The sequence below is a fragment of the Coregonus lavaretus genome, assembly GCF_964263955.1.
Source record: "Coregonus lavaretus genome assembly, chromosome: 40".
In the NCBI taxonomy this organism is placed as follows: domain Eukaryota; kingdom Metazoa; phylum Chordata; class Actinopteri; order Salmoniformes; family Salmonidae; genus Coregonus; species Coregonus lavaretus.
The window spans coordinates 582,681-596,839 of record NC_140027.1 but is presented as its reverse complement, the minus strand read 5'-3'; the positions used below and the strand labels follow the sequence as shown (position 1 = coordinate 596,839).

Below are 14,159 nucleotides of genomic sequence, written 5' to 3'. Positions count from 1 at the left end.
AACCAGGTTTAGGTGTGGACTCGGAGCAGCGTGTGTGTGTGTGTGTGTGTGTGTGTGTGTGTGTGTGTGTGTGTGTGTGTGTGTGTGTGTGAGAGCAGAACTTCCATCAAATATAGTGGACTAGTTCTGTGGACTAGCAGAGTAGGCAGGGTTGGGGAATGTGCGTGTATGTTTGTAATTTTGTGTGTGAGGCCTGTGTGTGTAGTGGGAGGATGAAGCAGAAGGCTGGGCATTTCTGTAGGCTGGGTTTTAAAGGTAGGGTGAGCAGGCAGGATGTGTGGAGGTGTGTAGGGCAGAGCGCTAAACTGAGGTGTGGACTACAGAGGTACTAGGGATGTGGAGGTGTCGAAGATAGAGGGCATTGGTGATACAGAGGATGGGTAGATGTAGGGAAGGAGAGGAACAACTATGAAGGGAATAGGTCAAATGTACCAATTCCATTTGTTTGATGGGCCTCCTAAATCCTCCTGCCTGTCTGCCTTGCAGGGTTCAGAACATAGACATAGAAGACTATTTATCTATGTTGTTTATTCTATTTCTATGGTAGGCAGAATACTTGATGTGGTCTCCTGTTGTGTTTTACTGGCTCTGATTCAGACTAATGGAATGGAAATCCACTGGGCACAGACGTCATTTCAACGTCTATACCACGTTGGTTCAACGTAATTTTATTTAAATGACGTGGAAATAACGTTGATTCAGCCAGTGTGTGCCTAGTGGCATACCATTATCTGTAAGGTCCCTCAGTCGAGCAGTGAATTCTAGACACAGATTCAACCCCAAAGACCAGGGAGTTTTTCCAAGGCCTCGCAAAGAAGGGCACCTATTGGTAGATGGGTAAAAATAAAAAAGCAGACATTGAATATCCCTTTGAACATGGGGAAGTTATTAATTACAGTTTGGATGGTGTATCAATACATCCAGTCACTACAACGATACAGGCGTCCTTCCTAACTCAGTTGCCGGAGAGGAAGGAAACCACTCAGGGATTTCACCATGAGGCCAATGGTGACTTTAAAACAGTTGGTATGCTTGTCATCGGGGAGTTTTTTAGGATAAAAATAAACAGAATAAAGCTAAGCAGAGTCACAATCCTAGAGGAGAACTTGGTTCAGTCTGCTTTCCAACAGACACTGGGAGACAAATTCACCTTTCAGCAGGACAATAACCTAAAACACAAGGCCAAATATACACTGGAGCTGCTTACCAATGCAACATTGAATGTTCCTAAGTGGCCTGGTTACAGTTTTGACTTAAATCTGCTTGAAAATCTGTGGCAAGACTTGAAAATGGCTGTTTAGCAATGATCAACAACCAACTTGACAGAGCTTGAAAAATATTTCAAAGAATAATGTGAAAATATTGTACAATCCAGCTGTGCAAAGCTCTTAGTGACTTACCCAGAAAGACTCACAGCTTTAATCGATGCCAAATGTGATTTTAACATGTATTGATTCAGGGGTGTGAATACTTATGTAAATGAGATATTTCTGTATTTCATTTTCAATACATTTGCAACATTTCTAAAAAACTGTTTTCACTTTGTCATTATGGGGTATTGTGTGTAGATGGGTGAATAATGTTTTTTTTTTTTTATCCATTTTGAATTCAGGCTGTAACACAACAAAATGTGGAATAAGTTGAGGGGTATGAATACTTTCTGAAGGCACTGTATCTCTCTCCCTCCAAAATCGCTATTATGCCTTGGTGACCCCATTCACTCATGTAAGCATGAGAGGATTAGTCCGCCATCAAAGCATCATGTCCTTTCTTGGAATTCCCTTGTTCCCCCAAAAAACTCAACTAATCAAAGACTCTTACTCAACCAACAGGCAACAGCAACAGACTGCTGTGTCTGAAAACAGAGACAACACGGAGGATGCTGTGTCTAAAAACACCCACATACACACACACAAAAACACACCCTGCCCAGTCATAAGGGGACTTCACAGCTGGATAGAGAGAGAGACGGCTGCCATACTGCCACAGTATTACAACTCTGTTAACTGCCATCTGTTGTTGTCTCTATCCTTGATCTCAACCCAATGTGATTCCACACCCAGATTAAAATCTCTAACAGGGATTATATTTTACAATCTGACCCCTGACTCACCAAATTAACAAATCCATCCCACCCCTCCTACCCGGCCAGGCCCATTGATGGAGACAGAGGCTAATGGCACTATGATGTAGGGTTTGAGGGTTTTCTTTACGTTTGTTTTTATTCAACCATGGTGTGATCTCTCTCTCTCTCTCTCTCTCTCTCTCTCTCTCTCTCTCTTTCTCTCTTTCTCCCTCTGTCTCTGTGTGGCTGTGGGGGTAAACAAGTTCTGTCTGTTTTTTGTTTTGAAGGATATTACTGTGCCAGTGATTTTTGTATTATAGTGAACCAGATTTGGATATTATGATTTGGCGGGATTTGCAGTTAGGTTGTTGGCTAGCCATCACCATGTATAAAGCCATGTTTAGTTCAATATCACTGACACATCATCGACAGTGTGTTCCTATGAAATTCAGATGGTGGTTTCCATCCATGTGTCTCTAACATATTTACTCGGGTCTGTTCAGGAGAGTATACTGTTTACTGAATGTTACGCAATAGTTCAGAATAGAAATGCATTGAGAATAGATACAAAAGTCAAGTAGAATAGGAAATTGTCCACCCCAATTACTCAATGAAGACCCCCCTGTTCTCTTACCTCTCTGTGTCTATTTCCTTTCAGGCCATGTATATGTTCATTGCCCTGGCCTTGGTTTGTGACGATTACTTTGTCCCTTCGCTGGAGAAGATATGTGAGGTATGTATGGATAAAGACAGTCTGCTTCCCAAAAGGCACCCTATTCCATATGTAGTTTACTACCCTATGGGCCCTGGTCAAAAGTAGTGCACTATAAAGGGAATAAGGTGCCATTTGGGATGCAGCTTAACAGGATGTGGATGAGATGTACTTATGTTGCAGTTTGTCATTCTGTGTGTTAGGGTCGTAGTTCAGTTCAAGGTCAAGGGTTAGGCTGTGGTATTCTTCTCAATGACATATTGGATCCTGTGCCACTTGCATCACACATGTTGACTTTTCTTATTACAGTGTTACACTGTGAAGCTTCTGATGACAAGACTCAACTTGTTCTGCTTTTGTCTATCTATTACTTCTCTCTCTCTCTCTCGCTCTCTCTTTTTATCTCTCTCTCTCGCTCTCTCTTTTTATCTCTCTCTCTCTCTCTCTCTCTCTCTCTCTCTCTCTCTCTCTCTCTCTCTCTCTCTCTCTCTCTCACTCACTCACTCACTCACTCACTCACTCACTCACTCACTCACTCACTCGCTCTCTCACTCTGTAGCGTCTTCATCTCAGTGAGGATGTAGCAGGGGCAACCTTTATGGCAGCTGGAAGCTCCGCCCCTGAACTCTTCACCTCTGTCATAGGTAACACACCCACACACGGACGCATACAATACACATACTTACTCACTAGCATGGACACACGCTCACACACACACACACATACACACACGACCCAGTAGAAGAGGAGCATGTACAGGTATTATCAACATATTACATGTGATCTTGTTAAGCCAATAAATAGACATGAAATAAACATGGATGAAGGCTGATGAGAAGCAATTTATAGTATTTTAGATTGGCGCACGCCGCACACACACACACACACACACACAGAGGACACACATACACACACACAGCGCGCGAAGACTAGAGACGTCAGAATCTGTCTGAGTAGACTGCTTGTTATACAAGGAAAAGGTTCTGTGTCATACTGTGTGTGTGTGTGTGTGTGTGTGTGTGTGTGTGTATGTGTCCTCTCCGCAGGTGTCTTCGTCACTAAAGGAGATGTGGGTGTGGGGACCATTGTGGGATCAGCAGTCTTCAACATCCTCTGCATCATCGGAGTGTGTGGGATCTTTGCTGGCCAGGTATCGTGTCATGGTGTTATATCATATTATAAAAGCATGGTCCCTGAAGGACTTCATGGTATTTTTGACTTGATAGTATATCTCAGTACAGTGTATACATATGTACACTACCAGTCAAAGGTTTGGACACACCTACTCATTCAAGGGTTTTTCTTCATTTTTTACTATTTTTTACATTGTAAAATAATAGTGAAGACATCAAAACTATGAAATAACACATATGGAATCATGCAGTAACCAAAAAGGTGTTAAACAAATCAAAATATATTTTATATTTGAGATTCTTCAAATAGCCACCCTTTGCCTTGATGACAGCTTTGTACACTCTTGGCATTCTCTCAACCAGCTTCATGAGGTAGTCACCTGGAATGCATTTCAATTAACAGGTGTGCTTTCTTAAAAGTTAATTTGTGTTATTTCTTTCCTTCTTAATGCGTTTGAGCCAATCAGTTGTTTTGTGACAAGGTAGGGGGGGTATACAGAAGATAGCCCTATTTGGTAAAAGACAAAGTCCATATTATGGCAAGAACAGCTCAAATAAGCAATGAGAAACAACTTTCCATCATTACTTTAAGACATGAAGGTCAGTAAATCCTGAAAATTTCAAGAACTTTGTAAGTTTCTTCAAGTTCAGTCACAAACACCATCAGGCGCTATGATGAAACTGGCTCTCATGAGGACCACCACAAGAATGGAAGACCCAGAGGTACCTCAGCTGCAGAGGATAAGTTCATTAGAGTTACCAGCCTCAAAAATTGCAGCCCAAATAAATGCTTCACAGAGTTCAAGTCACAGACACATCTCAAAATCAACTGTTCAGAGGGGACTGTGTGAATCAGGCCTTCATGGTATAATTGTTGCAAAGAAACCACTACAATAATAAGAAGAGACCTGCTTGGGCCAAGAAACACGAGCAATGGACATTAGACCTGTGGAAATTTGTCCTTTGGTCTGGAGTCCAAATTTGAGATTTTTGGTTCCAACCAACGCGTGTGGGTGAACAGATGATCTCCGCATGTGTAGTTCCCACCGTAAAGCATGGAGGAGGAGGTGTTATGGTGTGGGGGTGCTTTGCTGGTGACATTGTGATTTATTTAGAATTCACGGCACACTTAACCAGCATGGCTACCACAGCATTATGCAGCGATACGCCATCCCATCTGGTTTGGGCTTAGTGGGACTATCATTTGTTTTTCAACAGGACAATGACCCAACACACCTCCAGGCTGTGTAAGGGCTATTTTATCAAGAAGGAGAGTGATGGAGTGCTGCATCAGATGACCTGGCCTCCACAATCCCCCAACCTCAACCCATTTGAGATGGTTTTTGATGAGTCAGACAGCAGAGTGAAGGAAAAGCAGCCAACAAGTGCTCAGCATATGTGGGAACTCCTTCAAGACTGTTGGAAAAGCATTCCAGGTGAAGCTGGTTGAGAGAATGCGCAAAGCTGTCATCAAGGCAAAGGGTGGCTATTTGAAGTATCTCAAATATAAAATATATTTCAGTTTGTTTAACACTTTTTTGGTTACTACATGATTCCATATGTGTTATTTCAGTGTTGATGTCTTCACTATTATTCTACAATGTAGGAAATAGTAAAAAATAAAGAAAAACCCTTGAATGAGTAGGTGTGTCCAAACTTTTGACTGGTACCGTAAATATAGGCTACATACAGTGTCCATATCTGTTGTCCAAGAATACCCATAATAACGTATTCTCCATACTGTATACAAATTCAGTACATATACATTTGCACGTACAGTACACCATAAATAATGAATATGAAATGACCATATGTGCGTTTACAGTATCACATCTGTACAGCCATAGCCTGCCTTACTGGCCTACTGTAACATGTATTCTCCCTGTCCATATCCCTGCACCATGCTGTGGTAAGCCTGAGTCAAACATTATATATTCACTGATGGAATCATTTGACATAACATTACATGACAGGGCTCACATGGAACGAAGGATAAACTCACTGTAAAAAAAAAAAAAGAAGGACTTGGAATAAATACATAGGATGAGTCCCAAATGGCACCCTATTCCCTACATAGTGCACTAGTCTTGACCATGGGCCCTGGTCAAAAGTAGTGCACTATATAGGGAATAGGGTGCAGGCCTTTACTTCATTATGTAATGAAGTAAAGGCCTACTGCCAGGAAACAGTGTATTAATGTAAAGTCATCTTAAAACTGCCAGGAAACAGTGTATTACTATTGTTGATCTAGTAGAGTTTGGCCTGGTCCCAGATCAGTTTGTACCATCTTGCTAACGCCTATGGTCTATTGTGGCTCTAAAGCACAAACAGATCTGGGACCAGGCTTTGGCTATGTGTTTCTCATTTTGGATAGCCTGATCCCAGATATGTTGGTGCTGTCTAGCATGACATGACTATAGGAGTTTGCTCTACAGCACAAACAGATCTGGGACTAGGCTTGACTGTGTTTCTCTAAGGAAGATATGTGTTTCACTGTAGTAGTGTGTGTGGGTTGATTTGCATGCTAAATAAATGCAGGCTCTATAATGCATTAGTCACTGTGTGGTAGGCTGCCTGTGCTGCATATCATTATGTAAAATCAATGGATACACCAACACCTTTTTGGAGTAGGTGAGTGCTGCCTACTTGTCTTTTGTACGTAGTGTGATCTATTCAGGTCAACTCGAGCTCTTCGTGTATCTCGGTATGCTTATGAGGGAGCTGGAGCTATAATTGCTATTGTTGCGCCGAACCGCAAGCAATATAAAGTGCTATCATGAGGGTATACTTGACTGCAGATTATCAATGTAATAATGCTGTGTCTTTTTGTGTCTCCTGTCTGTCTGTCTGTTTGTCTTCTCTCCATCTGTCAGGCTGTGAAGCTCTCCCATTGGACACTACTCAGAGACTCCGCCTACTACACGCTCTCTATCGCTGCCCTCATTGCAGTAAGTGGCCAACTACATACACACACACACGCACGCACAGATACACACACACACACACACACACATGCACGGATACACACACACACGCACGGATACACACACAAGCAGTGTGCCAACACCTGAGTTCTCCCTGCCGTACACACACACACAGAGAGAGAGAGAGAGAGAGAGAGAGAGAGAGAGAGAGACAGACACACAGACACACAGACACACAGAACATCAGCTGGACCAGTCTGTCTGGTAGAGAGAGTTTAGCTCGAGACAGAACATCAGCTGGACCAGTCTGTCTGATAACCCTGCTCTGATGTGCAGACAGACTCATCACACATCACTCCTCCCAATTAACACAACACTGGGTCTGACTGACATAGATAAAGGACATCCACATTACACTGAACTGACCCTCCATACACGGTGTTATTATAATGCAGGTTTACATTTATTGTCATGAATTTTGCCCCGGAGGCAGAACTGAGCGATTTCCGCTAGGGACAGATTGAAATTGGCTGGGGGGATGGGTGGTTCAAAATAGGGGAGGGTTGTCAAACGTATTTATTTTGCTTTTGGGAGGGTAGTGCGTTTTGGGGGGGGCAGAGGGGAGGGTAGTGCGTTTTTGGGGGGGCAGAGGGGAGGGTAGTGCGTTTTGGGGGGGCAGAGGGGAGGGTAGTGCGTTTTTGGGGGGGCAGAGGGGAGGGTAGTGCGTTTTTTGGGGGGGTTCAGAGGGGAGGGTAGTGCGTTTTGGGGGGCAGAGGAGAGGGTAGTGCATTTTGGGGGGGGCAGAGGGGAGGGTAGTGCGTTTTTTTGGGGGGGGCAGAGGGGAGGGTAGTACGTTTTGGGGGGGCAGAGGGGAGGGTAGTGCGTTTTTGGGGGGGGGCAGAGGGGAGGGTAGTGCGTTTTTGGGGGGGGGGGCAGAGGGGAGGGTAGTGCGTTTTTGGGGGGGGGCAGAGGGGAGGGTAGTGCGTTTTTGGGGGGGGGCAGAGGGGAGGGTAGTGCGTTTTTGGGGGGGCAGAGGGGAGGGTAGTGCGTTTTTGGGGGGGGCAGAGGGGAGGGTAGTGCGTTTTTGGGGGGGGGCAGAGGGGAGGGTAGTGCGTTTTTGGGGGGGCAGAGGGGAGGGTAGTGCGTTTTTGGGGGGGGGCAGAGGGGAGGGTAGTGCGTTTTTGGGGGGGGGCAGAGGGGAGGGTAGTGCGTTTTTGGGGGGGGGCAGAGGGGAGGGTAGTGCGTTTTTGAAGGGGGGCAGAGGGGAGGGTAGTGCGTTTTCCCCCCCTGGTTTACATTCCTTCTTCTGCTCGTATTTTCCCTATAAACAATGGCTTAACTTACTTTTGATATTACCCTAATAAAGTTTAGAAACGTTTGTGAAGGTTTGGTGTGGCTATTATTAACCTTTAGCTACTGCAGGCCTATGATATGAAGGCCGTGTGCCCCGGCGCTCCAACTGACTCTGACAGTTGAACTTGAGGTGAGGAAGACTGTTTCAGGCCTACCAGAGTTACTCCTGTAATCTAACGGTATAATGCTTATCTTTATACAAAATAGTCTGATCGAAAATTCCCGAATTAGCCTCCTTCTGTACGCCTATATCTGTATAGAAGACGCAGTAGCCATCTGACATAAATAAATGCATCTCTATCTCTCTGGGGTTAGCCCTAAGCTTCTCTTCCTTTATATAGGCTATATGGTGGACAATTATTATTTTAGGAATTAGCCTAAAAACCAATAAAAAAACAAGGTTTTGGCATATGCTACACATCGAAACACAAGAAATAGTGTTTTTGTTGTTGTTATAGCTGTTTTTAAGGACACGTAAATGTGGCTCATTTGGCCAACATTCCTTGTTTATTGATGGCGCCAGGTTGGATCTGAATGCATATGGATGTCCGTTAAAATTCGCAAATGTCCAGTAAATTAAAATCTTCCCTGTCATGTTGTCTGCTGCCAAATTTTCCTAAAGGAAACTCTGAAATGGCACATTGTTTTTATGAAGATTTTAGAATATTTGCATGAAAATCTGTCACCAATTGGATTGAAACCTAGCTATAGACACCCTAAAGACTCTGGCAAGGGCGCTAGTCCAGTTTCACTTTGATTATTCCTGCACATCATGGTTCACCAGCAGCCCCAAACATCTAAAGAATAAACTAGCAGCCAAACAAACTTGTAAGAATTGTACTTAAACTCCACCATCATACTCATCTGGAGGTTGAGCATTTTTTAGTCTCTATCAATGTAATTGTACATGTATTTATGTTTTAAAAATAGGGACCATAATGGAAATAAGTCCCCGACTTTATTGTGCAATCCTGGTCATATTTGTGTATATATGTATTTTTATTATTGACAAATTAAATCAATCAATCCAAACTGTGCAGCGGCCAATTGATGAATGGAAATAGACATCTGTTACAAAGCACCAAAAAGTTTAATGACATTCGGAGATTGTCAAGCCAAGCCTTCGATACTGGGAATGCCTACAAGCTAGGGAGGGATGTATTTTCTGTTTGTCGAGATTGACATAGTCTATTTATTGTGGTGTTGAAAACACAAACCATGATTTTGAAGTGCCCGAAGTCGGTATGCTTTGTTTATTAGTTGTGTGGTGCATTGGCACAGAATCCTGTTGGTGGAAAATTCATTGCATTAATATAAATATGGCATCAAAATGTTGAAAATCTGATTTCCCTTTAGCTGATCATTGTCTGCAGCCGGCTCTGATCGTAGTGTAATGAAACAGGCAGGGAGAGTGAGCTCGTCTGTGGTGGTCGGCGAACCCTCAACCTTCTGGCCCGTAGCCCTGTGTGGCATCGACTGTGCCACTAAAGCATGCTGAAGTGGCAAAGTCCATATCCACATTTAAAAACACACAGTGGCTACAGGTATTTTGATCTTAGGTCGTAAACATTATTTAGAGTTAATTCTATGAGGGGGGAGGGTGTTCGATTTACTTTACAGTACAAGGGGAGGGTCATGTAAAAATATGTTTTTTATGTTGGGGGGGGGGACCAGCCCCTTCCCCCAGTACATTTCGTTCTGTCCCCTAGATAGGACAGCTGCAAAGTCAAAGTGGTCTATATCGTAAAAATTAATGAAAAGACAAATTATCTATTTGGTGTTAATTTAAGGTTAAGGTTAGGTTTAAAATCAGATTTTATGACTTTGTGGCTGTGCCAGCTAGTGACCACTCTGCAGAGCTGCCTCCAGGGCAACAATCATGACAACAAATACCAAACTGCTATTATATGTATGTTAGGCTTTTAGAATGAAGCATAATCACACAGCACATACATCCACATGCGTCATTGCAAAAAGAAAAGTACTGTATTTTTCCACTTGACATTGGCTGAGTTAGACTGTAATGAATCAGATGTTGAGTAACATGTATTTTTGTCCTGGTTCTGTCATGGAGAAAGGCTCTGGAGTGGGCATGCCCTCTGGTGGTGAACATAGATATAGCATTGCTTTAATAATCAGTGCTGGAAATGCAGGGAGATTGTGTTGTCACATCTCTCCCTTTTCCTAAATATGATCAATCCCTCTCTTTCTCCTCACAGTTTATCTACGACGGGGAGGTTACATGGTATGTCAAAATGTATTTCTCTTGATATTCAGCTGCTTGATAATCAGTTGATAAGTCTCTCCGGTGGTGTATTTTGAATAGATTATCCTGTGCTCGTCTCAACTGTACGTGTAATGTGTGCCGTCTAGGGGTGAGGGGTTGAGAACAGAGCAGAAGACACATTTCCATTGTTCGCTGTAACACATGGACAATAAAGTTGGATTCATTCTATTCTATATTGTATTCAAGGTGGGAGTCTCTAGTCCTGAACGTGATGTACCTCTTCTACATTCTAATCATGAAGTGAGTATGATCATCATCTGGTGGTCACATTATCACACACTCACTTCCCATCTGCACCAAGAACTATTCATCTATCCTAAGTCATTTAGATACTGTACAATCAGAGGCGAATGTATTACACTGTTACTCACAGGAAAGTCTGCATACTTTTGTAAAGTCTTGTATACTTTCAACTCAATTATCATTATCTCTGAACTGAATTTTCATCACTTGTGTATGTAGGTTTAACGGCCGAGCGAGGCGCTACTTTGACCGGCGGAAGAAGAGTTCCGTGAGTCTGGCCAACGGTCTGACGGGCAGCACTGACCTGGAGGACAACGTCACCTGTGATGCCACCGCTGTCCTGCTCAAGAAAGGTACCTAAGCTGGTGGCACACAGATATGACATCACATTATCAGGCTTCTGTGGGGCAACACTTTATTTAGATAGTCTTTAGAGCATCTACAGATGGACTATCTACAGACTATCAGTAACAGTTCAACTAACTATCTACTAACCTTAACCTTAACCCTTTACCTTAACCCTTACCCTAACCCTTATTCTAAACCTAACCCTAACCGTAACCTTAGCAAGCAGTTGCTTATCAACAGATAGTCATACTATCAACAAACTATCCGAACTATCCAAATAAAGTGTGACCTTCTGTGGTATAATACAGAGAAATACAGTTTACAGTGAAATGATTTTGATAGTTGTGGTGGTTCCACTGAAAAATGAACTATTGTAGTATCTCAGTTTCATGGGTCATCAATCTTCAGATATGGAGAGTTAAAGGGATACTTCGGGATTTTGGCGAGGCCCTTTATCTACTTCCCAAGAGTCAGATGAACTTATGGATACCATTTTTATGTCTCTGCGTGCAGTTTGATGGAAGTTGCTAACTAGCGCTAGCGCAATTGCTAACTAGTGTTAGCTCATTGCGCTAATGCTAGTTAGCAATGGCTCGTGAAACTACCTCCAACTTCCTTCATACTGGACACAGAGACAACAGTTCATCTGACTCTGGGGAAGTAGATAAAGGGCTTCATTGCCAAAATCCTGAAGTATCCCTTTAAGGCACTCAGTGGAAGGTACACACATTAGTTTAATGTGTCACCAGTCTGTTAGTGATAACAGTAGCCATTTTGTGTCTGTCCCCATAGCTAACTTCCAGTGTAAGCCCAGTGTGCTGATGGTGGATGAGCTACTGTCAGCCTACCCCCACCAGCTGTCCTTCTCTGAGGCTGGCATGAGGATCATGATCACCAGTCACTTCTCCCCCAGGACACGACTCACCATGGCTTCACGCATGCTAATCAATGAGGTAAGATTAGGGTAACACAGACACTCACACACACGTATGAATTGGACACTTACACCCCCCCTCACACACACACACACACACACACACACTCTCTCTCATTGACACTGTATTGTGTGTGTGTGCAGAGACAGAGGGTGATCAACACCAGTGAGACCAGGGTCAACCAACACATCACCAACGGAGACTCAGACTCTGCAGCCGCCAGGGCTCCGGAGAGGCGGGGTCTGGAGAATGGCAGGACGGGCGGGGCCGAGAGAGGGCTGAACGGGAGATGCGGAGGTCAGGAGGTCCTGGAGACGGAGAATGAGACGGAGAACGAGGATAATGACAATAATGAGAACGATGGAGGAGAGGAGGAAGAGGAGGAGGAGGACGAAGGACCTCTGGTCCCTCACAGACCACCAGGTGTGTGATCATGTTATGTGCCTATTTTCTTTATTCTATGTTTTACAAATTTAAATTCACTGACACTCATTTTCTCTCTCTCTCGCTCGCTCTCTCTGTCTCTCTCTGTCTCTCTCTCACTGCCTCTCTCCCTTTCCCTTTCCCTCTCCCTCTCCTCCAGCGGGTGTGTGTAACAAGATGAAGTGGTTGCTGTGCTGGCCTCTGTGCCTGCTCCTCTTCTTAACCATCCCTAACTGTGCCAAGCCACGCTGGGAGAGATGGTTCATGGTGTCCTTCGTCACCTCCACCATGTGGATAGCTGGCTTCTCCTACATCATGGTCTGGATGGTGAGTTCTTATTCAACCTTTATTTACTAAATGTCATATTAGCCTTGACTCCAGCTGTCATCCCAAACAGGAATACAGTGTTGAGGTCTGGTATTTGTCTTGCAAAAAAATGCTATGTGTGACGGTTCCATTCTAGCCTTGGTTACAATTCTAATGATACGACTGCCATGTTGTCATTGACTATAGGTGACTGTGATTGGATACACGCTTGGCATCCCTGATGTCATCATGGGCATCACGTTCCTGGCGGCGGGGACTAGTGTTCCAGACTGCATGGCCAGCCTCATCGTGGCACGCCAAGGTACAGTATGGAGAGACACACACGGAGACCACTCCATCAAAACCAACCCCACAACTCTCGTCTTTTTATAAGGTTACACAGAGATATTGAACTACAATACTGCACACACAAAGTACGGTGTTATAATACAATATATTACGATAGATTTTTCTTTTCTGTCTAGGTCTGGGAGACATGGCCATCTCTAACTCTATAGGCAGTAATGTGTTTGATATTCTGGTGGGCCTGGGTCTGCCCTGGCTTTTACAGACCCTCTGCATTGACTATGGATCAACAGTGAGTATTCCTGCTATCACCCATGTTTTTATTTGACTATTGCCCAACATTGTAGACAGGCTTAGAGCAGAGTTGACTGATAACTGGCTGATAGCTGATCATGTGGTTCTGTGTCCTCTTCAGATCTCTCTGAACAGTAGAGGATTGATCTTCTCTGTTGCGCTGCTCCTGGCCTCAGTGTTCCTCACAGTGAGTACAGGCTGTACTCGGATCAGCCTAACCCCAATACTAGCTTCAACATTATTTTAAAACAACTGTCTATAAACCAGTGTGTTGGGCTAATATTTTCACCTGTAACCTACGTAGAATACCTCCTATAACCTATCCCTCTCTATGGTCTATCTATGAAGCACACAGAAATGTAGTGCGCTATGTTTATTCTCGCTCTCCTTTCCCTACTCCTCTCTTCCTCTGTCCTCAGGTGCTGGGCGTCCACTTAAACAAATGGACTCTGGACCGTCGACTGGGTCTGACCTGTCTCCTCATGTACGCCGTCTTCGTATGTTTCTCCGTCCTCATCGAGTTCAACGTCTTCATCTTCGTCAACCTGCCCATGTGCCGCGAGATCCTCTGATCATCGTTCTCTTCCTCCTCCTCCTGCTTTCGCTCCCGGAGGATGTCTTTGCCACAGGTCTTTGCTCCCTGTCTGCTCGTGCAACCCTCGAGTGGATGTTTATCTTGAAATAATAGTTATTTAATTTATCTTTGGTGCAATACAAGCGAAAGATGAACGGAGATTTGAGTTCGTCTGTTTTTGGCTGGAGAAGAGAAGGTGTAAGAGAAAGTCCCATTGGAACATGGTGAGGTCAAAGGTCAACCAAACAGGAAGTAG

At 43.9% G+C, this 14,159-nt stretch overlaps 1 protein-coding gene across 1 annotated transcript in view; it reads left to right on the top strand.

Moving 5' to 3' along the window:
* The window catches only part of LOC311113425 (sodium/potassium/calcium exchanger 3-like), a gene marked incomplete at its 5' end in the record, with an annotated part of 48,080 nt that extends 34,166 nt beyond the window's left edge, over positions 1 to 13,914 (top strand). Inside the window, 14 exons of the mRNA XM_084156636.1 lie at positions 2,724 to 2,798; positions 3,337 to 3,421; positions 3,824 to 3,927; positions 6,784 to 6,858; positions 10,407 to 10,432; positions 10,661 to 10,714; positions 10,937 to 11,070; positions 11,858 to 12,018; positions 12,144 to 12,423; positions 12,584 to 12,750; positions 12,937 to 13,051; positions 13,215 to 13,327; positions 13,451 to 13,516; positions 13,749 to 13,914. Coding sequence (XP_084012762.1) covers positions 2,724 to 2,798; positions 3,337 to 3,421; positions 3,824 to 3,927; positions 6,784 to 6,858; positions 10,407 to 10,432; positions 10,661 to 10,714; positions 10,937 to 11,070; positions 11,858 to 12,018; positions 12,144 to 12,423; positions 12,584 to 12,750; positions 12,937 to 13,051; positions 13,215 to 13,327; positions 13,451 to 13,516; positions 13,749 to 13,901 — 1,608 coding nt within the window. The 3' untranslated portion in view covers positions 13,902 to 13,914. The remainder of the gene's footprint in view (positions 1 to 2,723; positions 2,799 to 3,336; positions 3,422 to 3,823; positions 3,928 to 6,783; positions 6,859 to 10,406; positions 10,433 to 10,660; positions 10,715 to 10,936; positions 11,071 to 11,857; positions 12,019 to 12,143; positions 12,424 to 12,583; positions 12,751 to 12,936; positions 13,052 to 13,214; positions 13,328 to 13,450; positions 13,517 to 13,748) is intronic.
* Between the last annotated feature and the right edge of the window lie 245 nt (positions 13,915 to 14,159).